At 48.1% G+C, this 25,506-nt stretch overlaps 1 protein-coding gene across 1 annotated transcript in view; it reads left to right on the top strand.

The window, feature by feature from the left end:
- The first annotated feature begins 4,092 nt into the window (after positions 1-4,092).
- The window catches only part of FECH (ferrochelatase), a 58,122-nt gene continuing 36,708 nt past the window's right edge, over positions 4,093-25,506 (top strand). Inside the window, exons 1-4 of the mRNA XM_073620267.1 lie at positions 4,093-4,257; positions 16,278-16,389; positions 20,482-20,601; positions 21,915-22,063. Coding sequence (XP_073476368.1) covers positions 4,194-4,257; positions 16,278-16,389; positions 20,482-20,601; positions 21,915-22,063 — 445 coding nt within the window. The 5' untranslated portion in view covers positions 4,093-4,193. The remainder of the gene's footprint in view (positions 4,258-16,277; positions 16,390-20,481; positions 20,602-21,914; positions 22,064-25,506) is intronic.

Raw genomic sequence — 25,506 nt, 5'->3', positions numbered from 1 at the left:
TCAGTCCTGGGTGCAGACAGTCTGAATCCAGGGCCGATCGTTGCCCGGTAGTTGCACCATGAGTGGTTACACGTGAGTGGCTAGAAAGAGCTGCAGGAGCTGTCAGCCTCACATTTCTACCAATTATAGGGCTTCTACCTGCAGCTGATCATCTGGAACCCCCACTGAGCCTCCTGCATCCAATTGCTAATGGCCCTATTCGCATGTGTGAGGGGAGCCATGTGCGGAAATGTCCTGGGGTCCTGCCAGTAATATGCATGCCTACACATATGCAAGATCTCACAAACCACCTTCTTCATTCTCTACGTCTCTCATCCCAGGAGGCAGTTTGGGAGATCTTGCACATGTGCAGGCACGCCATATTACTGGCAGGACCCCCAAGACGTTTCCTGGCATGTGCATAGTAATTTGTCACCTGTGCAGTCCTGGCAGAGATCCGCAATGTGTATGTGTGCACACCAAATCTCGATTCAAGATGGCAGCATGTCTTATTTGATTCAGGGACAAGTGTTAGGGACTTTATATTTAATTTGTGATAGGTAGGGGGAGTTCCCCTTTAATCGGAGTTTTACAATTCTTGGGAAGGAAGGAAGAAAGGAAGGAAGGAGGAGGAGGTCCCCTCTAAGGAAAGCCTGTATAGTGCAGAGGACAGCTGAGGATTGCTAGCCGGATGATCAGGGAATGTCCTGCATAGAACACATGGAACACATGGAACACATTGCACGCATAGAACACATTGCACGCATGGAACACATTGCACGCATAGAACACATTGCACGCATAGAACACATTGCACGCATAGAACACATTGCACGCATAGAACACATTGCACGCATAGAACACATTGCACGCATGGAACACATTGCACGCATAGAACACATTGCACGCATGGAACACATTGCACGCATGGAACACATTGCACGCATAGAACACATTGCACGCATGGAACACTAAGAACACATTGCACACATGGAACACATTGCACGCATGGAACACATTGCACGCATGGAACACTAAGAACACATTGCACGCATGGAACACATTGCACGCATGGAACACTAAGAACACATTGCACGCATGGAACACATTGCATGCATGGAACACATTGCACGCATAGAACACATTGCACGTATGTAAGACACTGCATGCATGGAAGACATTGCATGCATATAACACATTGCACACATGGAACACATTGCACGCATAGTATATATAAATCTGCCCTTCTAAAATACAATTCATGCCTCCATGCTGCCAAACAAGCCTACTTTGTCTCTCTTATTAATTCCTTGTCATCCACTCCCCGTCGGCTCTTCTCAACCTTTAACTCTCTGCTTTGACCACCACCCCCTCTACCCACTAACTCACTCACTGCCCAAGAGATTGCCAATCACTTCAAAGACAAGATCGATGCAATTCGTGAGGACATCTCCACTGTGCGTACGTCTTCACCACCCAACATACCTTGCCTAGCAGCACATTCAACACTCTCCTCTTTTGAATTGGCTACTACGGAAGAGGTTACAAAAATTTTCTCGGATGCCCACCTAACCAATTGTCCTTTGGATCCTGTTCCCTCACAACTACTTCGGTCACCCTCTTCTTCTATCTTATGCTCCCTCACTCACATCTTCAATCTCTCCCTCTCTAGTGGCACCTTCCCCTCCCCTCTAAAACATGCGCAGATCACTCCCATTCTTAAAAAGCCCTCACTGGTCCCTACCAACCTGAACAACTTAAGACCCATCTCATTACTCCCATTCACCTCTAAACTTCTGGAACGCTTAGTCTACAACTGTTATAGCTCCTACCTCAATGAAAATAACCTTCTTGACCCCTTACAGTCTGGCTTTCGCTCGCAGCACTCCACGGGAACTGCCTTACTAAAACTCACTAACGATTTACTAACTGCTAAAACCAACAGCCAGTACTCCATACTCCTACTACTTGACCTCTCTGCGGCCTTTGATACTGTTGACCACCCGCTCCTTCTCAATAAACTACATTCCCTTGGCGAGATTCTGCTCTATCCTGGTTCTCTGACTATTTATCACAGCGCTCCTTCAGTGTCACCTACAACTCTGTCTCCTCCTCTCCATTGCCCCTTTCTGTGGGGGTCCCCCAAGGCTCGGTTCTTGGACCCCTTCTCTTCTCTATCTACACCTCCTCCCTCGGTCACTTGATAACCGCCCACGGCTTCCAATACCACTTATACGCCGATTAAACCTAAATCTATCTGTCTACTCCTCACCTCACTCCTTCAGTCTCCTCTCGCATTACTAACTTACTAACTGACATATCAGCATGGATGTCACACCACTTCCTTAAACTAAATCTCTCTAAAACTGAGCTATTAATATTCCCCCCCGCCCGTGCCCCCCTCCATGACTTTTCCATCAAAATCAACAATGCAACTATCAGTCCCTCCCCTCACGCCAGGGTACTAGGTGTAATCCTAGACTGTGACCTGTCATTTCAGCCTCAAATCCAATCGCTGTCAAAAGTTTGTAGAATTCACCTCCGTAACATCTCTAAAATTTGCCCTTTTTTAACAAATGAAACCACCAAGCTCCTCATTCACTCCCTTGTTATCTCTCACCTTGACTATTGCAGCTCCCTTCTCATTGGCCTGCCTCTCCACAGGCTCCTCCCCTCTTCAGTCTATTATGAATGATGCTGCCAGACTTATATACCTTACCAACCGCTCAGTGTCTGCCAACCCTCTACTTCAATCCCTACACTGGCTCCCAATCACCCAGCGAATTAAATTCAAAATTCTAACCACAACATACAAAGCCATTCACAACTCTGCCCCAAGCTACATCACTAATCTTGTCTCCAAATATTACCCAAATCATCCTCTCCGCTCTTCTCAAGACCTCCTGCTTTCAAGCTGTCTTGTCTCCTCCTCCCATGCTCGTCTCCAGGATTTCTCCAAAGCCTCTCCCATCCTCTGGAACTCGCTACCTCCATCTATCCGGCTATCCCCTACTCTTGCTACCTTCAGGCAATCCCTGAAAAATCATCTCTTCAGGGAAGCCTATCACGTCTCCAACTAATCTCCTACCACTTCCATCAGCTCATTCCCCACAGTTACAACCTTTTGTACCACCTGCCCCACCCTATTAGATTGTAAGCTCTTCTGAGCAGGGCCCTCTTAATCCTATTGTATTGTATTATAACTGTATTGTCTCCCTTTTATATTGTAAAGCGCTGCGTAAACTGTTGCCGCTATATAAATTCTGAATAATAATAATAATAGAACACATTGCACGCATAGAACACATTGCACGCATAGAACACATTGCACGCATAGAACACATTGCACGCATGGAACACTAAGAACACATTGCACGCATAGAACACATTGCACGCATAGAACACATTGCACGCATGGAACACATTGCACGCATGGAACACATTGCACGCATGGAACACTAAGAACACATTGCACGCATGGAACACTAAGAACACATTGCACGCATGGAACACATTGCATGCATAGAACACATTGCATGCATGGAAGACACTGCATACATGGAAGACATAGAAAACATTGCACGCATAGAACACATTGCATGCATGGAACACATTGCATGCATAGAACACATTGCACGCATGGAACACTAAGAACACATTGCACGCATGGAACACATTGCATGCATAGAACACATTGCACGCATGGAAGACATAGAAAACATTGCATGCGTAGAACACATGGAACACATTGCACGCATAGAACACATTGCACACATGGAACACATTGAACACATTGCACGCATGGAACACTAAGAACACTTTGCACACACATAACACGTTGCACACAAATAGAACACATTGCACACACAGAACACATGTCCTCCAATGGAATACTGAGAAGATCAGAAATAGTAGATGAGAGAAGATGGGTGTGACGTCATGCAGTGCTCGTCCTATGAATGGTGTTGTGAGGTCACCTCCCTGCCGCTCATCTACACACCATTCATACACACATAATGTCACTCAGAGCCCCGCCCCTCCTCTGACCACGTGCAGGAACTTTCCCCGGGAGCGCCTCCCTATTGGCCGGAGATGCTACCTGACGTCGGCGTAGGAGGCTGGGCTGGGTGTAAGGTGGGCGGTGCCCCGGCCTCCTATGGAGTGACATGTGAGGGGAGCTTGTGTAACCCGCAGTCTGTCCTGACACTGAGGGAATGCTGAGAGCCCGGAACATGGCCGCCGCCTACAGAGCCCTACACCGCCTCCTACTACCTCAATGTGAGTGCAATGTACTGACCGGGGACACCATGACAACACCACCCCCTGTGTGTGTATACAGTGCTCCACTATCCCCCCCTGTGTGTGTATACAGTGCTCCACTATCCCCCCCTGTGTGTGTATACAGTGCTCCACTATCCCCCCCGTGTGTGTACACTGAGCTCCACTATCCCCCCCCCCCTGTGTGTGTACACTGAGCTCCACTATCCCCCCCCCTGTGTGTGTACACTGAGCTCCACTATCCCCCCCTGTGTGTGTGTACACTGAGCTCCACTATCCCCCCCCCGTGTGTGTACACTGAGCTCCACTATCCCCCCTTGTGTGTGTGTACACTGAGCTATACTGTCCCCCCCCCCCTGTGTGTGTACACTGAGCTCCACTATCCCCCCCTGTGTGTGTGTACACTGAGCTATACTGTCCCCCCCCTGTGTGTGTACACTGAGCTCCACTATCCCCCCCTGTGTGTGTGTACACTGAGCTATACTGTCCCCCCCCTGTGTGTGTACACTGAGCTCCACTATCCCCCCCTGTGTGTGTGTACACTGAGCTATACTGTCCCCCCCCTGTGTGTGTACACTGAGCTCCACTATCCCCCCCTGTGTGTGTGTACACTGAGCTATACTGTCCCCCCCCCTGTGTGTGTACACTGAGCTCCACTATCCCCCCCCCGTGTGTGTACACTGAGCTCCACTATCCCCCCCTGTGTGTGTGTGTGTGTACACTGAGCTATACTGTCCCCCCCCTGTGTGTGTACACTGAGCTCCACTATCCCCCCCTGTGTGTGTGTACACTGAGCTATACTGTCCCCCCCCTGTGTGTGTACACTGAGCTCCACTATCCCCCCCCTGTGTGTGTGTACACTGAGCTATACTGTCCCCCCCCTGTGTGTGTACACTGAGCTCCACTATCCCCCCCTGTGTGTGTGTACACTGAGCTATACTGTCCCCCCCCTGTGTGTGTACACTGAGCTCCACTATCCCCCCCCCTGTGTGTGTACACTGAGCTCCACTATCCCCCCCCCCTGTGTGTGTGTACACTGAGCTATACTGTCCCCCCCCCTGTGTGTGTACACTGAGCTCCACTATTCCCCCCCCCCCGTGTGTGTACACTGAGCTCCACTATCCCCCCCTGTGTGTGTGTGTACACTGAGCTATACTGTCCCCCCCCTGTGTGTGTACACTGAGCTCCACTATCCCCCCCTGTGTGTGTGTACACTGAGCTATACTGTCCCCCCCCTGTGTGTGTACACTGAGCTCCACTATCCCCCCCTGTGTGTGTGTACACTGAGCTCCACTATCCCCCCCTGTGTGTGTGTACACTGAGCTATACTGTCCCCCCCCTGTGTGTGTACACTGAGCTCCACTATCCCCCCCTGTGTGTGTGTACACTGAGCTATACTGTCCCCCCCCTGTGTGTGTACACTGAGCTCCACTATCCCCCCCCCTGTGTGTGTACACTGAGCTCCACTATCCCCCCCCCCCTGTGTGTGTACACTGAGCTCCACTATCCCCCCCCCCGTGTGTGTGCACTGAGCTCCACTATCCCCCCCCCGGTGTGTGTACATTGAGATCCACTGTCGTCCCCCCCCGTGTGTGTACACTGAGCTCCACTATCCCCCCCGTGTGTGTACACTGAGCTCCACTATCCCCCCCCCGTGTGTGTACACTGAGCTCCACTATCCCCCCCCCCGTGTGTGTACACTGATCTCCACTATCCCCCCCCCCTGTGTGTGTACACTGAGCTCCACTATCCCCCCCCTGTGTGTGTACACTGAGCTCCACTATCCCCCCCCTGTGTGTGTACACTGAGCTCCACTATCCCCCCCGTGTGTGTGTACACTGAGCTATACTGTCCCCCCCCTGTGTGTGTACACTGAGCTATACTGTCCCCCCCCTGTGTGTGTACACTGAGCTCCACTATCCCCCCCCCTGTGTGTGTACACTGAGCTCCACTATCCCCCCCCCTGTGTGTGTACACTGAGCTCCACTATCCCCCCCCCTGTGTGTGTACACTGAGCTCCACTATCCCCCCCCTGTGTGTGTACACTGAGCTCCACTATCCCCCCCCCCTGTGTGTGTACACTGAGCTCCACTATCCCCCCCCCTGTGTGTGTACACTGAGCTCCACTATCCCCCCCCCCTGTGTGTGTACACTGAGCTCCACTATCCCCCCCCCCTGTGTGTGTACACTGAGCTCCACTATCCCCCCCCGTGTGTGTACACTGAGCTCCACTATCCCCCCCCGTGTGTGTACACTGAGCTCCACTATCCCCCCCCGTGTGTGTACACTGAGCTCCACTATCCCCCCCCGTGTGTGTACACTGAGCTCCACTATCCCCCCCCGTGTGTGTACACTGAGCTCCACTATCCCCCCCCGTGTGTGTACACTGAGCTCCACTATCCCCCCCCGTGTGTGTACACTGAGCTCCACTATCCCCCCCCGTGTGTGTACACTGAGCTCCACTATCCCCCCCCGTGTGTGTACACTGAGCTCCACTATCCCCCCCCGTGTGTGTACACTGAGCTCCACTATCCCCCCCCGTGTGTGTACACTGAGCTCCACTATCCCCCCCCGTGTGTGTACACTGAGCTCCACTATCCCCCCCCGTGTGTGTACACTGAGCTCCACTATCCCCCCCCGTGTGTGTACACTGAGCTCCACTATCCCCCCCCGTGTGTGTACACTGAGCTCCACTATCCCCCCCGTGTGTGTACACTGAGCTCCACTATCCCCCCCCGTGTGTGTACACTGAGCTCCACTATCCCCCCCCGTGTGTGTACACTGAGCTCCACTATCCCCCCCCCGTGTGTGTACACTGAGCTCCACTATCCCCCCCCGTGTGTGTACACTGAGCTCCACTATCCCCCCCCGTGTGTGTACACTGAGCTCCACTATCCCCCCCCGTGTGTGTACACTGAGCTCCACTATCCCCCCCCGTGTGTGTACACTGAGCTCCACTATCCCCCCCCGTGTGTGTACACTGAGCTCCACTATCCCCCCCCGTGTGTGTACACTGAGCTCCACTATCCCCCCCCGTGTGTGTACACTGAGCTCCACTATCCCCCCCCGTGTGTGTACACTGAGCTCCACTATCCCCCCCCGTGTGTGTACACTGAGCTCCACTATCCCCCCCCGTGTGTGTACACTGAGCTCCACTATCCCCCCCCGTGTGTGTACACTGAGCTCCACTATCCCCCCCCGTGTGTGTACACTGAGCTCCACTATCCCCCCCCGTGTGTGTACACTGAGCTCCACTATCCCCCCCCGTGTGTGTACACTGAGCTCCACTATCCCCCCCCGTGTGTGTACACTGAGCTCCACTATCCCCCCCCCCGTGTGTGTACACTGAGCTCCACTATCCCCCCCCCCGTGTGTGTACACTGAGCTCCACTATCCCCCCCCCGTGTGTGTACACTGAGCTCCACTATCCCCCCCCGTGTGTGTACACTGAGCTCCACTATCCCCCCCCGTGTGTGTACACTGAGCTCCACTATCCCCCCCCCGTGTGTGTACACTGAGCTCCACTATCCCCCCCCGTGTGTGTACACTGAGCTCCACTATCCCCCCCCGTGTGTGTACACTGAGCTCCACTATCCCCCCCCGTGTGTGTACACTGAGCTCCACTATCCCCCCCCCGTGTGTGTACACTGAGCTCCACTATCCCCCCCCCGTGTGTGTACACTGAGCTCCACTATCCCCCCCCGTGTGTGTACACTGAGCTCCACTATCCCCCCCCGTGTGTGTACACTGAGCTCCACTATCCCCCCCCGTGTGTGTACACTGAGCTCCACTATCCCCCCCCGTGTGTGTACACTGAGCTCCACTATCCCCCCCCGTGTGTGTACACTGAGCTCCACTATCCCCCCCCGTGTGTGTACACTGAGCTCCACTATCCCCCCCCGTGTGTGTACACTGAGCTCCACTATCCCCCCCCGTGTGTGTACACTGAGCTCCACTATCCCCCCCCGTGTGTGTACACTGAGCTCCACTATCCCCCCCCGTGTGTGTACACTGAGCTCCACTATCCCCCCCCGTGTGTGTACACTGAGCTCCACTATCCCCCCCCGTGTGTGTACACTGAGCTCCACTATCCCCCCCCGTGTGTGTACACTGAGCTCCACTATCCCCCCCCGTGTGTGTACACTGAGCTCCACTATCCCCCCCCGTGTGTGTACACTGAGCTCCACTATCCCCCCCCCGTGTGTGTACACTGAGCTCCACTATCCCCCCCCCGTGTGTGTACACTGAGCTCCACTATCCCCCCCCCCGTGTGTGTACACTGAGCTCCACTATCCCCCCCCCCGTGTGTGTACACTGAGCTCCACTATCCCCCCCCCGTGTGTGTACACTGAGCTCCACTATCCCCCCCCCGTGTGTGTACACTGAGCTCCACTATCCCCCCCCCCGTGTGTGTACACTGAGCTCCACTATCCCCCCCCCCGTGTGTGTACACTGAGCTCCACTATCCCCCCCCCGTGTGTGTACACTGAGCTCCACTATCCCCCCCCCTGTGTGTACACTGAGCTCCACTATCCCCCCCCCCTGTGTGTACACTGAGCTCCACTATCCCCCCCCCTGTGTGTACACTGAGCTCCACTATCCCCCCCCCTGTGTGTACACTGAGCTCCACTATCCCCCCCCCCCGTGTGTACACTGAGCTCCACTATCCCCCCCCCCCGTGTGTACACTGAGCTCCACTATCCCCCCCCCCCGTGTGTACACTGAGCTCCACTATCCCCCCCCCCGTGTGTACACTGAGCTCCACTATCCCCCCCCCCGTGTGTACACTGAGCTCCACTATCCCCCCCCCCCGTGTGTACACTGAGCTCCACTATCCCCCCCCCCCGTGTGTACACTGAGCTCCACTATCCCCCCCCCCGTGTGTACACTGAGCTCCACTATCCCCCCCCCCTGTGTGTACACTGAGCTCCACTATCCCCCCCCCCTGTGTGTACACTGAGCTCCACTATCCCCCCCCCCTGTGTGTACACTGAGCTCCACTATCCCCCCCCCCTGTGTGTACACTGAGCTCCACTATCCCCCCCCCCCGTGTGTACACTGAGCTCCACTATCCCCCCCCCCCTGTGTGTGTACACTGAGCTCCACTATCCCCCCCCCCCCTCGTGTGTGTACACTGAGCTCCACTATCCCCCCCCCCCCGTGTGTGTACACTGAGCTCCACTATCCCCCCCCCCGTGTGTGTACACTGAGCTCCACTATCCCCCCCCGTGTGTGTACACTGAGCTCCACTATCCCCCCCCCCCGTGTGTGTACACTGAGCTCCACTATCCCCCCCCCGTGTGTGTACACTGAGCTCCACTATCCCCCCCCGTGTGTGTACACTGAGCTCCACTATCCCCCCCCCGTGTGTGTACACTGAGCTCCACTATCCCCCCCCCGTGTGTGTACACTGAGCTCCACTATCCCCCCCCCGTGTGTGTACACTGAGCTCCACTATCCCCCCCCCGTGTGTGTACACTGAGCTCCACTATCCCCCCCCCGTGTGTGTACACTGAGCTCCACTATCCCCCCCCCGTGTGTGTACACTGAGCTCCACTATCCCCCCCCCCGTGTGTGTACACTGAGCTCCACTATCCCCCCCCCGTGTGTGTACACTGAGCTCCACTATCCCCCCCCCGTGTGTGTACACTGAGCTCCACTATCCCCCCCCCGTGTGTGTACACTGAGCTCCACTATCCCCCCCCCGTGTGTGTACACTGAGCTCCACTATCCCCCCCCCCGTGTGTGTACACTGAGCTCCACTATCCCCCCCCCGTGTGTGTACACTGAGCTCCACTATCCCCCCCCCGTGTGTGTACACTGAGCTCCACTATCCCCCCCCCCCGTGTGTGTACACTGAGCTCCACTATCCCCCCCCCCCCCGTGTGTGTACACTGAGCTCCACTATCCCCCCCCCCCCCGTGTGTGTACACTGAGCTCCACTATCCCCCCCCCGTGTGTGTACACTGAGCTCCACTATCCCCCCCCCCCCGTGTGTGTACACTGAGCTCCACTATCCCCCCCCCCCCCCGTGTGTGTACACTGAGCTCCACTATCCCCCCCCCCCCCCGTGTGTGTACACTGAGCTCCACTATCCCCCCCCCCCCCGTGTGTGTACACTGAGCTCCACTATCCCCCCCCCCCCGTGTGTGTACACTGAGCTCCACTATCCCCCCCCCCCCCCCCGTGTGTGTACACTGAGCTCCACTATCCCCCCCCCGTGTGTGTGTACACTGAGCTCCACTATCCCCCCCCGTGTGTGTGTACACTGAGCTCCACTATCCCCCCCCGTGTGTGTGTACACTGAGCTCCACTATCCCCCCCCGTGTGTGTGTACACTGAGCTCCACTATCCCCCCCTGTGTGTGTGTACACTGAGCTCCACTGTCCCCCCCCCCCCCCCCATGTGTACACTGAGCTCCCCTGCCCCCCCCGCATGCTCCTCTCCTGCCGTTGCCATGATTTAAACTACAGGCAGATATTTATAAATTCTCCAATTAATTCAGTGATGTATTTACAGAAAACAATAAAAATATATAGTTGTATGCTTTATAGCAGGGATAGAGAGGGTAAAAAGGGGGAGGGGTATGTCTATATATCAAAAATAATGTACAATAAAGTGACTGTGAGAGATGAGAGATGACATCACTAATGGAGTTAGGGAGGAGGTGGAATCCTTATGGGTAGAGCTCCAAAGGGATGAAGCCAAGGGGAAAATATGAATGCAATCTATACACTGGGGGGAGAACCTCTGGGGGAATCTAGGATGGAAAAGGACCTGGGGGTCCTAGTAGATGATAGGCTCAGCAATGACATGCAATGCCAAGCTGCTGCTAACAAAGCAAACAGAATATTGGCATGCATTAAAAAGGGGATCAACTCCAGAGATAAAACGATAATTCTCCCACTCTACAAGACTCTGGTCCGGCCGCACCTGGAGTATGCTGTCCAGTTCTGGGCACCAGTCCTCAGGAAGGATGTACTGGAAATGGAGCGAGTACAAAGAAGGGCAACAAAGCTAATAAAGGGTCTGGAGGATCTTAGTTATAAGGAAAGGTTGCGAGCACTGAACTTATTCTCTCTGGAGAAGAGACGCTTGAGAGGGGATATGATTTCAATTTACAAATACCGTACTGGTGACCCCACAATAGGGATAAAACTTTTTCGCAGAAGAGAGTTTAACAAGACTCGCGGCCACTCATTAAAATTAGAAGAAAAGAGGTTTAACCTTAAACTATGTAGAGGGTTCTTTACTGTAAGAGCGGCAAGGATGTGGAATTCCCTTCCACAGGCGGTGGTCTCAGCGGGGAGCATCGATAATTTCAAGAAACTATTAGATAATCACCTGAATGACCGCAACATACAGGGATATACAATGTAATACTGACCTATAATAACACACATAGGTTGGACTTGTGTCTTTTCAACCTCATCTACTATACATGCATCTAGTGTAATCTTCTGAATTTGACTTGTTATCCATGTACAGCAGCACTCAGACTGGAAAAGGGGAGGGGCATGACTGTGGGGTCCATTGAGTGTGTTGTATTTGTGTGTGCTGACAGGGAACATACTAAAAGAGAGAGCAGAGAGGTGAGCTCATCAGGCTCCTGCTGCTCCTTCACACTCCAGTCACAGGCGGAGGGTGGGGAGGTGACCTGACTGTACAGGTCTAACCTAGAGCAGAAAAAAAAAAAAAAAAAAAAGTCCGGTCACCAGGCCGCCTCTGCTCTGTGGCGGAGCTGTATAATTCTCAGGACTGATGGACAGAAATACAAACCCTTTGGCAGGTACAGCAGCTCCCCGTATTTCATTGTTTTACCTGTTTGGTGCAGTTATATTGTATTTAGCAGGGAGTGTGTTGTTTGTGTGTTTGTATGTATGGTATTTTGTGTGTGTGTGTGTGTTGTATGGTAGTGTGTGTGTGTGTGTGTTGTATGGTAGTGTGTGTGTGTGTGTGTTGTATGGTAGTGTGTGTGTGTGTGTGTTGTATGGTAGTGTGTGTGTGTGTGTGTTGTATGGTAGTGTGTGTGTGTGTGTGTGTTGTATGGTAGTGTGTGTGTGTGTGTGTTGTATGGTAGTGTGTGTGTGTGTGTGTTGTATGGTAGTGTGTGTGTGTGTGTGTTGTATGGTAGTGTGTGTGTGTGTGTTGTATGGTAGTGTGTGTGTGTGTGTTGTATGGTAGTGTGTGTGTGTGTGTGTGTTGTATGGTTGTGTGTGTGTGTGTGTGTTGTATGGTAGTGTGTGTGTGTGTGTGTTGTATGGTAGTGTGTGTGTGTGTGTGTTGTATGGTAGTGTGTGTGTGTGTGTGTTGTATGGTAGTGTGTGTGTGTGTGTTGTATGGTAGTGTGTGTGTGTGTGTTGTATGGTAGTGTGTGTGTGTGTGTTGTATGGTAGTGTGTGTGTGTGTGTTGTATGGTAGTGTGTGTGTGTGTGTGTGTTGTATGGTAGTGTGTGTGTGTGTGTGTTGTATGGTAGTGTGTGTGTGTGTGTGTTGTATGGTAGTGTGTGTGTGTGTGTGTTGTATGGTAGTGTGTGTGTGTGTGTGTTGTATGGTAGTGTGTGTGTGTGTGTGTTGTATGGTAGTGTGTGTGTGTGTGTGTTGTATGGTAGTGTGTGTGTGTGTGTGTTGTATGGTAGTGTGTGTGTGTGTGTGTTGTATGGTAGTGTGTGTGTGTGTGTGTTGTATGGTAGTGTGTGTGTGTGTGTTGTATGGTAGTGTGTGTGTGTGTGTGTTGTATGGTAGTGTGTGTGTGTTGTATGGTAGTGTGTGTGTGTTGTATGGTAGTGTGTGTGTGTGTGTGTGTGTTGTATGGTGTATGGTTGTGTTGTATGGTAGTGTGTGTGTGTGTGTGTGTGTGTGTTGTATGGTAGTGTGTGTGTGTGTGTGTGTGTGTGTTGTATGGTAGTGTGTGTGTGTGTGTTGTATGGTAGTGTGTGTGTTGTATGGTAGTGTGTGTTGTATGGTAGTGTGTGTGTGTGTGTTTGGTGTCTGTGTGTTGTATACTCACCCATGCCCACCAGTAGTGTGATGTGAGCTCTCGGTAGTCATGAGATTTGGGGGGGGGGGGGGGGTATTTGTTTTGTTCTGGCTCTGTGACTCTCATCTGTAGAGAGGTGTGTTTGGTTCTCAGTCTTGGCAGCTGATGCCGGATTCATTCCTTGCTATAGATTCTCTGTTACATCATCCTCGGGATCCTTGTATAACACTTTAAGGATCTAATTATAAAGCCGTAAGTGTGGCTTTCACCTCACATTCACTGGTGGGGAATCAATTTCTGTCATTTAGAACACATGACCTAGAAGATTCTCTGGCAGTGAATGTCAGGTTATTCCTTTTAATAACTTAAGGTTGGGGAGTGGTAAAAGCATAGGTTGCTTTATACAACCCCCCCCCCCCCCCCAACTGCTGCTATTTTAAGTTGCAAAGGGCACCGGATGGGGGTGTACACAAGCCGAGCCCATGGTGGTCTGCTTTGCGGCCGTGGCAAGAACTAAACATCCCCCCCCGCTGTGTTGGCAGGTACTACCACCCACCAAAAATGTATTTTTTCATGCGCTAAGCTTAAACTATTGGTACCGTCTCATGGTATAGTAATAATATATAATATACCAAAAAAAAGGGGGCTCCCTAATTTTTGTATCCTTTGTTGCTTAAAAGCCTTTTTTTTTTTTTTTTTTTTTTTATATTTTGGGGCGAGCAGCACTTTTTTTTTCACCCATGGTGGATGGGTTTCTCTTTCTAATAGTATATGATAGAAGTTTATTATATGCACAGTAGCTCTTTTGAATTTTAAAGGGACAGCGTGTCCACATTAGTTGAAATATAGCTTTTTATTTTTTATTTTTTTCATGTCTACTATCTAGATTGTGTAGTGGATGCAGCGGTCCTTATTTATATTTTATTTGCTAGTGCAAGGAATTTGTTTTGTATGTCTTAATATGCATACAAAAGCCTTCTCCCTACAGAGCAAAGCCCCTCTCTCTGTCTCCATAGAAGATGCTGTAGGAATGATCTGTAATATAAATGTAAAAAATTGTGTGTTCTGTTTTTTTTGTTTTTTTATTTTTTCTAATTTGTTTTACATTGTACTTTATCTATCTATCTATCTATCTATCTATCTTCTTTTGGAAAGGCCATCTATTATTAGTCCATACAAATCAAAGTGTTACTAAACCCACAACAGTAAGGCTACTAATTATAGCGCCTGTAAAGAGCCTCTCCAGTGTGAAAGCCCGAGGGCCATTATACTGCACTGGAGCGGTGCGCTTGCAGGACGGTAAAAAAGAAAGTCCTGCCAGCCGCATCTTTGCAGCTCTATAGGAGCGCTGTATTCACCGCTCCTAAAGCGCCCCTTCCCATTTAAAACAATGGGGCAGCGCCGCCAAACCATCTGCATAGCACCGCTGCAGCAGCAATAAGCGGGCAGTTTTAACCCTTTTTCGGCTGCTAGCGGGGGTTAAAACCGCCCCGCTAGCGGCCGAATAGCATCGCTAAAAATAGCGCCGCTTTACCGTCGACGCCCACAACACCCCAGTCTGAAAGTAGCCTTAAACCATTAAAACAGTCTGTATATGTAATAAAGCATGCTTGTTATACTCGCTGTGGTATCTAAGGGGTTAATCCGCCTCATTGTGTAAAAAGGCTGTTTGATCCTGTCTTCTCTGATCCTCCCCTTCTTCCACAGTCCCCAATCAATCTCCTGATAGAACACAGCCTTTGGAGTCAGGCTGCACATGCTCAGTTTGGTGTATATTGCTAGAGAGGGTTTTTATTTTGTGATCAGCACTGTCCAGACTGAGGGTCAGGGGTCCTGCAGCCTCACAGGACAGTCAGAGGTGAATGAAAACTCCTCCAACAAGGTTTAAAGAGGAACTGCAGTCTGCTCACATAATTTGTAATAAAAACATCTTTGACATTCTGAAGCTTCCCTCCAACCACTTAGCATATTATTTTATATATACTGTGATTCTGTACTTGCCAAATTTGCTGCAGAAATCTCCCTCCACTAAGTCTGTCTGCAGCCATTTTAACTGTGGGCAGCTAAAGCTGCTGTCTGTTTCACTTCCTGTATTTACACAAACGCACACCTCCAGCTCTGCAGCTCTCATTGGCCCTCTTATGACTAATTCCACCTTCCTTCCTGGGCAAACTCTCAATAGAGTTTAGAGAGAGAGCTGTACATGATGTACTAAGCCTAGGCTTTTTACCAGACAAGAAACAGGAAGTGGGCTGTATAAGGTATTTACTGGCAGAAAAGAAAATGTTTTACTATCCAAAGTTAAAACAACAAGAAGGGCAGAAGATTTAATAGATGGAAAGATGAAAAAAATGACTGAAGGTCTGCTTTACCCAGACACTGATAGAAGTCCTAAGACTGCTATAGACTGCCGAGAAAAGATGTTTAGCAGTTTATATTTAAAAAAATAATTACATTTCCATGTTCTGTGTACTGTGGGAGATCACACATAGAGAATGCAGGGTCCGGGGTTTAGTAACACTTTTTGTAACATGGACTTTTCTCCCATATTTTTTTTTTTTCTAAATTTTGCATCAGCGTATTTGCACATTCCTGGACAGCCCGCACCATTTTAAAAATTGCACTGCACCACAATGCATGGTAAATGCACATTTGCAATATGCATGGGGGTGCCAGTAAGAATTAGTGGCACCGCTGCATGTTTGCAAAGGAGCAGCACATGTATGTGGTTTGCAGGAAAGCACGCCATTGTGCGCATGTTCCCCACGACGCACTGGGGTGAACGAAGCCTTAGCGCATGGCTGCTCAACCTGCGGCCCTCCAGCTGTTGCAGAACTACAAGTTCCATCATGCCTCTGCATTCTGGGGTCCAGCTTGTAACTGTCAGCGGCTTGCAATGCCTCCTGGGACTTGTAGTTGAACAACAGGTTGGCCACAGGTTCAGCACTCATGCTTGGAGCGATGGCATCTACTGTGTTGCTAAAAAGAAATCTAAAAGTAATATTTTTTTTCTTTTCTCATTATTTATTTTTTTTTACAGATATGGCAGAGGGCACAGCTACTGTGGTGATGCCTCGATGGAGCTCAACGGCGGCAGCTGCTGCAACATCTCAGAGACCTGAAGCAAAGACACATGTTCAGCCTGATAAGAGGTACTTCCCCTTCTGTGAGCCCGGGGAGCCTGGAGACTACAGATCTCTTCATAGTAGAGACATTGTAGGGCTCCTCTGTTCATATGATGTATGAAAATTGTGTGTCCTGCTTTTTACTTGCTGTCTTATATGGCACATTGTATTGTTCTGCACTGTGTGCTGACAGATCCGTGAAAGTGGGTGCGGGTTCTTTTCCCGCCCACATATACAGCTCCTCTGCCCACCTCTCTGCTCCTCCTGCCCAATAACAGAGGGCTTTTGTATTCTGTGAACCCATTCACAAAATACAAGGCCTTCTGCGAATAGGTAATGGAGGAAAGGGGCAGGCAGAGCTTCTGTCGTGTGAGAATGCAGTGTCTCTGCTGTCAGAGCCGGGAGTATAGTCACTGCTGTTCTCCCGGCTCTCGGTAAAACTGTCAGTCGTAAATGATAGTCCATAGGTGACATGCACCTCGTACTTCATTTCTAGTAAGCCAGCAGGTTTTAGAAGGTGGCTGCATTCCTGGAGTTCAGCTGTAAGTCTAGTGATAAATATGTAGGAATCGTGGAGCGAAGAAAAATTGTATATTATTATTATTTGTTGTTATTATTATTATTATTATACAGGATTTATATATCGCCGATTGTATATTATTATTATTATTATACAGGATTTATATAGCGCCGACAGTTTACGCAGCGCTTTACAACATTAGGGCAGACAATACAAGTACAATACAATTCAATACAGGAGGAATCAGAGGGCCCTGCTCGTTAGAGCTTACAATCTAGGAGGGAGGGTCGAGTTATACAAAAGGGTAATAGCTGTGGGGGATGAGCTAATGGAGAAAATAGTGCAGTTGTTAGATGGAGGCAGGATAGGCTTCTCTGAAGAGGAAAGTTTTCAGGGATCGCCTAAAAGTGGATAAATTTGTAGACAGTCTGACAGATTGGGGTAGGGAATTCCAGAGGATGGGTGAGGCTCGGAAGAAGTCCTGGAGGCGGATATGGGAGGAGGTGATGAGGGAGCTAGAGAGCAGGAGATCTTGGGAGGAACGGAGAGGGCGATTAGGTTGGTATTTTGAGACTAGGCTAGTGATGTAGCTGGGGGCAGAGTTGTGGATGGCTTTGTAACTTATTGTTAGTATTTTGAATTTAATTCGTTGGGCGAGTGGCAGCCAATGGAGGGATTGGCAGAGAGGGGTAGCAGACACTGAGCGGTTTGTAAGGCGGATGAGTCTGGCAGCAGCATTCATGATGGACTGCAGGGGGGATAGTCTATTTAAAGGTAAGCCAATGAGGAGTGAGTTGCAGTAGTCAAGGCGAGAGATAACCAGGGAGTGAATCAGGAGCTTTGTGGTTTCATTGGTTAGAAAGGGACGTAGTTTAGAGATGTTGCGGAGGTTGAGGCGGCAAGCTTTGGAAAGTGATTGGATGTGGGGCTGAAAGGAGAGTTCAGAATCCAGGATAACACCTAGTACCCTGACATGTGGGGACGGGTGGATGGTTGTGCCGTTGCTCTTGACAGAGAAGTCAGGGGAAGAGGAACGTGGGGGAGGAAATCTTATAAGCTCGGTTTTGGACAAGTTGAGTTTGAGGAAGTGGTGTGACATCCATACAGATATGTCGGTTAGTAAGTTAGTGATGCGTGAGGAGACTGATGGAGTGAGTTGAGGGGTATATGAACAGTATCCTCACGCTTGTAGGGTTGCTGGATACTAGTGGTGCGCCGAAACAGAAAATTCAAGATGTACTTGGTCGAAACCAAAATTGACAGTTTAAAAAAAATATATTTTTCACGTGTTGGATTACCTCCATGACATTATTGTGGTTATTTATGAAAGGCTAATCCACTTTGCACTACAAGTGCACTTGGAAGTGCAGTCGGTGTAAATCTGAGGGGTAGATCTGAAATGAGGGGAAGCTCTGCTGATTTTATTATCCAATCATGTGCAAGCTAAAATGCAGTTTTTTTTATTTTCGTTGCATGTCCCCCTCGGATCTACAGCGACTGCACTTCCGAGTGCAATTTCAAGTGCGCTTTGCATTTGTAGTTTGCACTTGTAGTGCAAAGTGGATTTGCCTTTCGTAAATAACCCCCCATGTCTCCAGTTATATGGACTTGTGCAACATGTGTTTTCTGAGGGCCTGACCCTCCATTCTCATTATGCCCAGTAATGTTTGTACCACATGTATCGCACCACAGCATTGTTCTGTTAGTTTTCTTTTTCATCTTTGTTTTTATATATACTTGTGATGTTCTTTGCACACTTTGTGAATCCTCTGTTTATGACCAGCGCTACTTTTGCTATGTATACATTGCAATCTTTTCAGTGATAAAAAATATTGAAAGGGAGATATGGAGTGTGTGTGTGTGTGTGTGTGTGTGTGTGTGTGTGTGTGTGTGTGTGTGTGTGTATATATATATTTGACTTTTTTTAATTAATATCATACACTTAAATATGAATTTGGATGTTATTTTCTGTCTGTGATACACCCGGATCAAACCAGATTTATGCCAGGCAAGTCCACACATCCATCAATATTCGGAGGACCCAGATAATGGCACAGCTGACTGACTTCCTGCCACAGACTATAGTGTCTTGGCGTCTCTCGACATGGCGAAGGCCTTCGATTCCATTGAATGGCCTTTTTTGCAATTGGCACTTCAGCGAGACATTTAGGCGCTGGGTATCCGTTTTTATATGCTCATTTCAGTTGTTAGTATATGGTACTCTATCCCCTATGTTGACTCTACATCGTGGTACAGGGCAGGGGTGACCGTTGTCCCCGCTTTTAGTTGCCATTTGCAATGGAACCCCTGGCCTTAAAGTTTAGACCAGGGATATGCAATTAGCGGACCTCCAGTTGTTGCAGAACTACAAGTCCCATTAAGGCATAGCAAGACTCTGACAGCCACAAGCATGACACCCAGAGGCATGATGGGACTTGTAGTTTTGCAACAGCTGGAGGTCCGCTAATTGCAGATCCCTGGTTTAGACAATCCCCCTTATTTCCCACTATCGGTGATGTCACTGAAAATCTTGGTTTATATGCTGACGACCTCATCCTTTATATGCCAGATACCACAGCTTCTTTGGACACTGCTGTCCATTATAGGCTGAAAAAGTGCCCATAATGGCCGACAAATTCATATTTATTTTTTTATTGCAAAAGTAATCTGTTTTTAAAGAACTTTTTTGCAATTTAAAAAAAGCGCATGAAAAAATTCTATGTATGTCTTCACACTGGTCTGTTGCACTTTGTGTTGCGGTGTTAAAAATCCTGCTTGCTGCATTTGTGGTGCATATTCGGTCAGCTAAAAAAAAAAAAAAAAAAAAAATCAAACACACCTCCCTATTGAAATGTGTTGAAAACTTTACAAGAAAGTATCAAATGTTGTGTTTTTTGATGCAGTTTTTGAGTCACATGACTTATAAAAAAAAAAACGCACCATAAGCGCGTTTTTTTTTTTTTTTTTTTTTTTGTATATTATTTTTTTATCAACAGAACACTGATAACCCTATTTTTAGCTGATAATTTCATCTGCTGAAATTTAGGTGCATTAAAACTAGATACCCATCCTAGGGTCAAGCAACCTGCTGTTGGAGAATATAGCGGTTGGCTCTCTATGCTCGTCAGGGTTTTCCCACATAACCATACATACATACATACATACATACATACATACATACATACATACATACATATACAATATCCTTTAGATCTACCATTTGCAATGTAGTATAGGGGCTTATTGGGTTTTGATTAATTGAATGGATTGTTTAGATTTCTCCTCATACTACATAGGCTTGGTAAATATGAAGAAGATTGTACAGTGTACAGCCAGCCATAGACTGATTGAATTTCCATTGATCAACTTCAGTACACCCAGCCTGATGGGATTCATTTTTGTCATTGCTCTGATTTTGAAATTGCTCATTGCCTGGCTGTCATATGGACACCTGGTCTCAATACGTTGAGTCTTTGACCTGTATGTTGAAGGGGGGGTCATAATGAACTATATTGTATAGCTGAAAAACTGAGCTCCATTGTGGGTAGAAGTGGCTCTCTTTATTTGTTTTGATTCTCTGCTGTGTTCTGACTCTCCAGGAAACCCAAGACTGGAATCCTTATGCTGAACATGGGTGGTCCTGAGACTGTGGACGATGTCCATGATTTCCTCCTCAGGTTGTTTTTAGACACAGATCTCATGAAACTTCCAGTCCAAAGGTACGTAATGCTATGAGATGGTTTTACCTCTGCATGAAATTTGCCATCATGTGATTTGGAAGGAATACATACTGAGAAGATCATTCATTTTATTTGCATTTATCATACCTAAGGCTCCTTTACACCTGAGCTCCGCATTTTTTTTAAATTTTTTTTTTTTTCTCTTTTTGCGCGTTTTGTTACAGCATTTTGCGCTTCAGTCGTTTTCTTATTAGCCAATATAGCATAGCATCATCTGTGACATCACTTGTTGCTGTCCGAATATATTAGAAAAAAAAGTACATAAACGTGTGACATAACACGTGTATTGTGCGTGTTTGTGTGCACCAATGCAATTCTATGGGACTCAAAACATCCAAAAACGCGGCAAGCTGTCTGATTTGAGCTACAGAACTTTTTCTTTTTTCTTTTTTTTGAACGACAGGCATTTGCATATGCAGGGGTGAACAAACACTATAGAGAATAATAGATGTATTTATTTTTATCCTTTTTTATTGTGTCTGAGCGTTTTGTGGTTTGAGCTACAAAATGCTCTGGTGTGAATGCGGCCTAAAGGGGCAGCACAGTGGCTTATGCAGGCCATACATACATGGGTCGGATTCTGAACGATTTGTGCGTTTTCTAATCCGACAGTGCCACCATTGATTTCCAAATTCGGCCAACTAAGCCTTCAATTTCACCTGTTACGGAAAGGAAGATTAGTGGTCGGGAATCTTTTTCTTCTTTCCAGGTCACAGTCCATGCGCGTTTTCTTTTTCGATTTTATATTTCTTGCTCAATTCTCCCACCATTGATTAGAAATTAGTTTTTCTAAAAATATCCAACATGCCCAATCACTCGACTTCAAAGGCCGCACGAAAATCGGCCGTAGTGCGGCCCACTAACGGTCGAAAATCGAACCGATTTTTTTCAAATGAAAAATCATTCGGAATTGGACACGTGTATGGGCGGCCTTAGTGGTTAGAACTTTTTTCCGTCAACTCTGGGGTTCTTGGTTCAAATCCCGGTTAAACACTATATCTGAATGGAGCTTGCGTGTTCTCCCTGTGTTTTGTCTGGGTTTCCTCCCACGCTACAAAAGACATGTTGGTTGGATAATTGACTGCTGTCTAAATCTGGCCCTGGTATGTGTATGTAACATAGGCACCCTACCCTGGGAATAATTATTTTGTCTGTCAGGTTGATTTTGTTAAGTTTGACGCAGGAAAAGCATTGGACCGATAATTATACATATGATAAAATATTTGAAAAAAATAATATACTAAAGTGTTTACATTTGTTATTTTATTTTACTTTCTTCTTTCTTTTTTCAGTAAACTTGGGCCATTTATTGCCAAACGGCGGACGCCAAAAATTCAAGAACAATACAGAAAAATTGGAGGTGGCTCTCCTATTAAGAAGTGGACAGTCCAGCAAGGAGAAGGAATGGTGAAATTGCTGAATGAACTGTCCCCAGCTACAGGTATGATCCATTTACACGTGCTTTGAACCCCCCCCCCCCTTTTTTTTTTTTTTTTCTCCTCCTCCATAGAAGCCCTAATGTCTTTCCTGTAACTGTTAAATTCTAAAGCATAATGGGTCTGACGTCCATCCATTTATGCATGCCACCACCTTTCAGAGTATACGTGTGGTTTTTTTTTTGCCCTAGAGAGTAGCAGTGGTAAATATACATTTTTGATACTCGTAGGGATATAAAATTACCTTTTTAGGCTCGGTTCACACTACTGTGATATGGGAACCCTACGAATCCGCTGCGGGTTCCTGCATCACACCTGACTCACAAGGCAGTTTACACTGAACTATGCAAACTGCTGGGAGTGTCAATAGAAGGTTAATGACGCCCCCCCCCCCCACATCATTTCGCATATTGCAGTGCGAACTGTCAGTTTGGACATGAATCAGATCTCATGGATGTGAACACCCATACAATCTGATTCTGGTGCGGACCAAAAGGGTCCTGTGCGAGTTTGGTCCGAATGCAATGTGAAATCAGCCATACTACCTGTATGGCTGAAATCGCATCGCACAGACATCACGTGTGATTTTCACTGCAGTGCAGAGACAGTTCTACCAATAGAGAGATGTATGGCCAGCTTTAGCTGGCTTCCTGCCAGAGAATTGTGCATAGCCTTGCTGTATGTCAGGGAATTCAGCATTGTGGTATATTGTACAGGAGAGGTTTGACTGACAGATTGTTTAAAACTGAGCTTGAAACGGATATAAAAACCACAAATTAAAGCAACTTTACAGTCCTCAATTGAAATGGAAGCAGGGTAGGTATCTGCCTCTTGCCGTCTCTGTATAGAAGAGCTGGAGCGTGAGAGAAAGAAGCAGCACAAGGAACCAATCAGTTCATGCACTGCCAATAAGCATGCTGATAGGAGGAGAAAGAGTGACGGAGAGATGAGCTCATCACTGTGTTGCTTTCGCCTTTCACTGTCCATTCACGGTTTGAGATTGAGCCCAGGTCATCCTGGACCTGAGTGGGTAGAGGTGGGTGGAATGGTTCTGTCCAACCAGCCAGCAGGCACATCAGCTGGTCGCTCGGGTCACTCGGTGGGTCGGGAAAGAGGGGGGGACATCCCCTCCCGCTGCTTATAAAAGCAGTCCAGCAGCTAGTTGGCTGCTAAGATGGCTTATACAAGAAAGCTGATCGCTGGCACTAAAAAAAAAAAACAACGTACCAGGGTGACGCCTGTGGCTTCACCTATAATCCTGGTATACCACCTGAAATCCAGCGATGCACAGGTATGCTGCTGGTCCCGAAGTGGGCAGGCATCTTTTAGGTAGATGGTTCACTGGCTTTACTGAGTCATTTTGAATAGTGAACCCGTTGGCATATTACAGAAGGGACACCCAATACATGTAGAACTGTGCATTGAGATAGCAGAGTTCAAAGCTGTGGGAAGAGATATTGCGGAGCGGGCTGGATGGTATGTAGTCACAGGGAGGGACCCTCCATACACCTCCTGTGATGATAAGATAGCCATTCACCAAATCGCGCTCGTTAATTCCCTTTCATGTATTTTTGCTGATTAGGGCATTCCGTGCAGCACATGGTCTGCTCATGACATTTGTGTTGCTGGAATCCATAAAAGTGTTGTGTAGGCAACATTTTAAAATGATTAAAATAGTATTCAACCCAAAAGCAAACCTTTTAATTATATTGTAGCTAACCAGTTCTTCGATGTGATGGCTGTATTAGTTTTCTTTTTTAGGCTTACTTTTTTCTGGTTTTCATCTAGTGATTCAGCATGAAAAGGCTGTTTTGTTTTTTTCAAAAGAACAAGCTCTTCAGCAGAATGTATAATTTTTACAGATATGAGACAAGCCATTTAATGCTGACAGGGGTGCTTACAATTAAATTTTTCACTCTTTGTTATATTGCAGCCATTTGCTAAAATCATTTAAGTTCATTTTTTTCCTCATTAATGTACACACAGCACCCCATATTGACAGAAAAACACAGAAATGTTGACATTTTTGCAGATTTATTAAAAAAGAAAAACTGAAATATCACATGGTCCTAAGTATTCAGACCCTTTGCTGTGATACTCATATATTTAACTCAGGTGCTGTCCATTTCTTCTGATCATCCTTGAGATGGTTCTACACCTTCATTTGAGTCCAGCTGTGTTTGATTATACTGATTGGACTTGATTAGGAAAGTCACACACCTGTCTATATAAGACCTTACAGCTTACAGTGCATGTCAGAGCAAATGAGAATCATGAGGTCAAAGGAACTGCCTGAAGAGCTCAGAGACAGAATTGTGGCAAGGCACAGATCTGGCCAAGGTTACAAAAAAAATTCTGCTGCACTTGAGGTTCCTAAGAGCACCGTGGCCTCCATAATCCTTAAATGGAAGACGTTTGGGATGACCAGAATCCTTCCTAGAGTTGGCCGTCCGGCCAAACTGAGCTATCAGGAGAGAAGAGCCTTGGTGAGAGAGGTAAATAAGAACCCAAAGATCACTGTGGCTGAGCTCCAGAGATGCAGTCGGGAGATGGGAGAAAGTTGTAGAAAGTCAACCATAACTGCAGCCCTTGACCAGTCAGGGCTTTATGGCAGAGTGGCCCGACGGAAGCCTCTCCTCAGTGCAAGACACATGAAAGCCCGCATGGCGTTTGCTAAAAAAACACCTGAAGGACTCCAAGATGGTGAGAAATAAGATTCTTTGGTCTGATGAGACCAAGATAGAACTTTTTGGCCTTAATTCTAAGCAGGATGTGTGGAGAAAACCAGGCACTACTCATCACCTGTCCAATACAGTCCCAACAGTGAAGCATGGTGGTGGCAGCAGCATCATGCTGTGGGGGTGTTTTTCAGCTACAGGGACAGGACGACTGGTTGCAATCGAGGGAAAGATGAATGCGGCCAAGTACAGGGATATCCTGGACGAAAACCTTCTCCAGAGTGCTCAGGACCTCAGACTGGGCCGAAGGTTTACCTTCCAACAAGACAATGACCCTAAGCACACAGCTAAAATAACAAAGGAGTGGCTTCACAACAACTCCGTGACTGTTCTTGAATGGCCCAGCCAGAGCCCTGACTTAAACCCAATTGAGAATCTCTGGAGAGACCTAAAAATGGCTGTCCACCAACGTTTACCATCCAACCTGACAGAACTGGAGAGGATCTGCAAGGAGGAATGGCAGAGGATCCCCAAATGCAGGTGTGAAAAACTTGTTGCATCTTTCCCAAAAAGACTCATGGCTGTATTAGATCAAAAGGGTGCTTCTACTAAATACCGTATTTATCGGCGTATAACACGCACTTTTTTCCCCTTAAAATCAGGGGAAAATCATGGGTGCGTGTTATACGCTGATTCCCGCTGATTGTGAGGAGCGGAGCGAGCGGAGCCGACATGCACAAAGCCGGGTGTACTTCGGCTGGACTCGGCTC

This window comes from Aquarana catesbeiana, linkage group LG01, assembly GCF_042186555.1.
Source record: "Aquarana catesbeiana isolate 2022-GZ linkage group LG01, ASM4218655v1, whole genome shotgun sequence".
Lineage (NCBI taxonomy): Eukaryota > Metazoa > Chordata > Amphibia > Anura > Ranidae > Aquarana > Aquarana catesbeiana.
The sequence above is the reverse complement of the archived record's forward strand: the minus strand, read 5'-3'. Positions and strand labels throughout refer to the sequence as shown.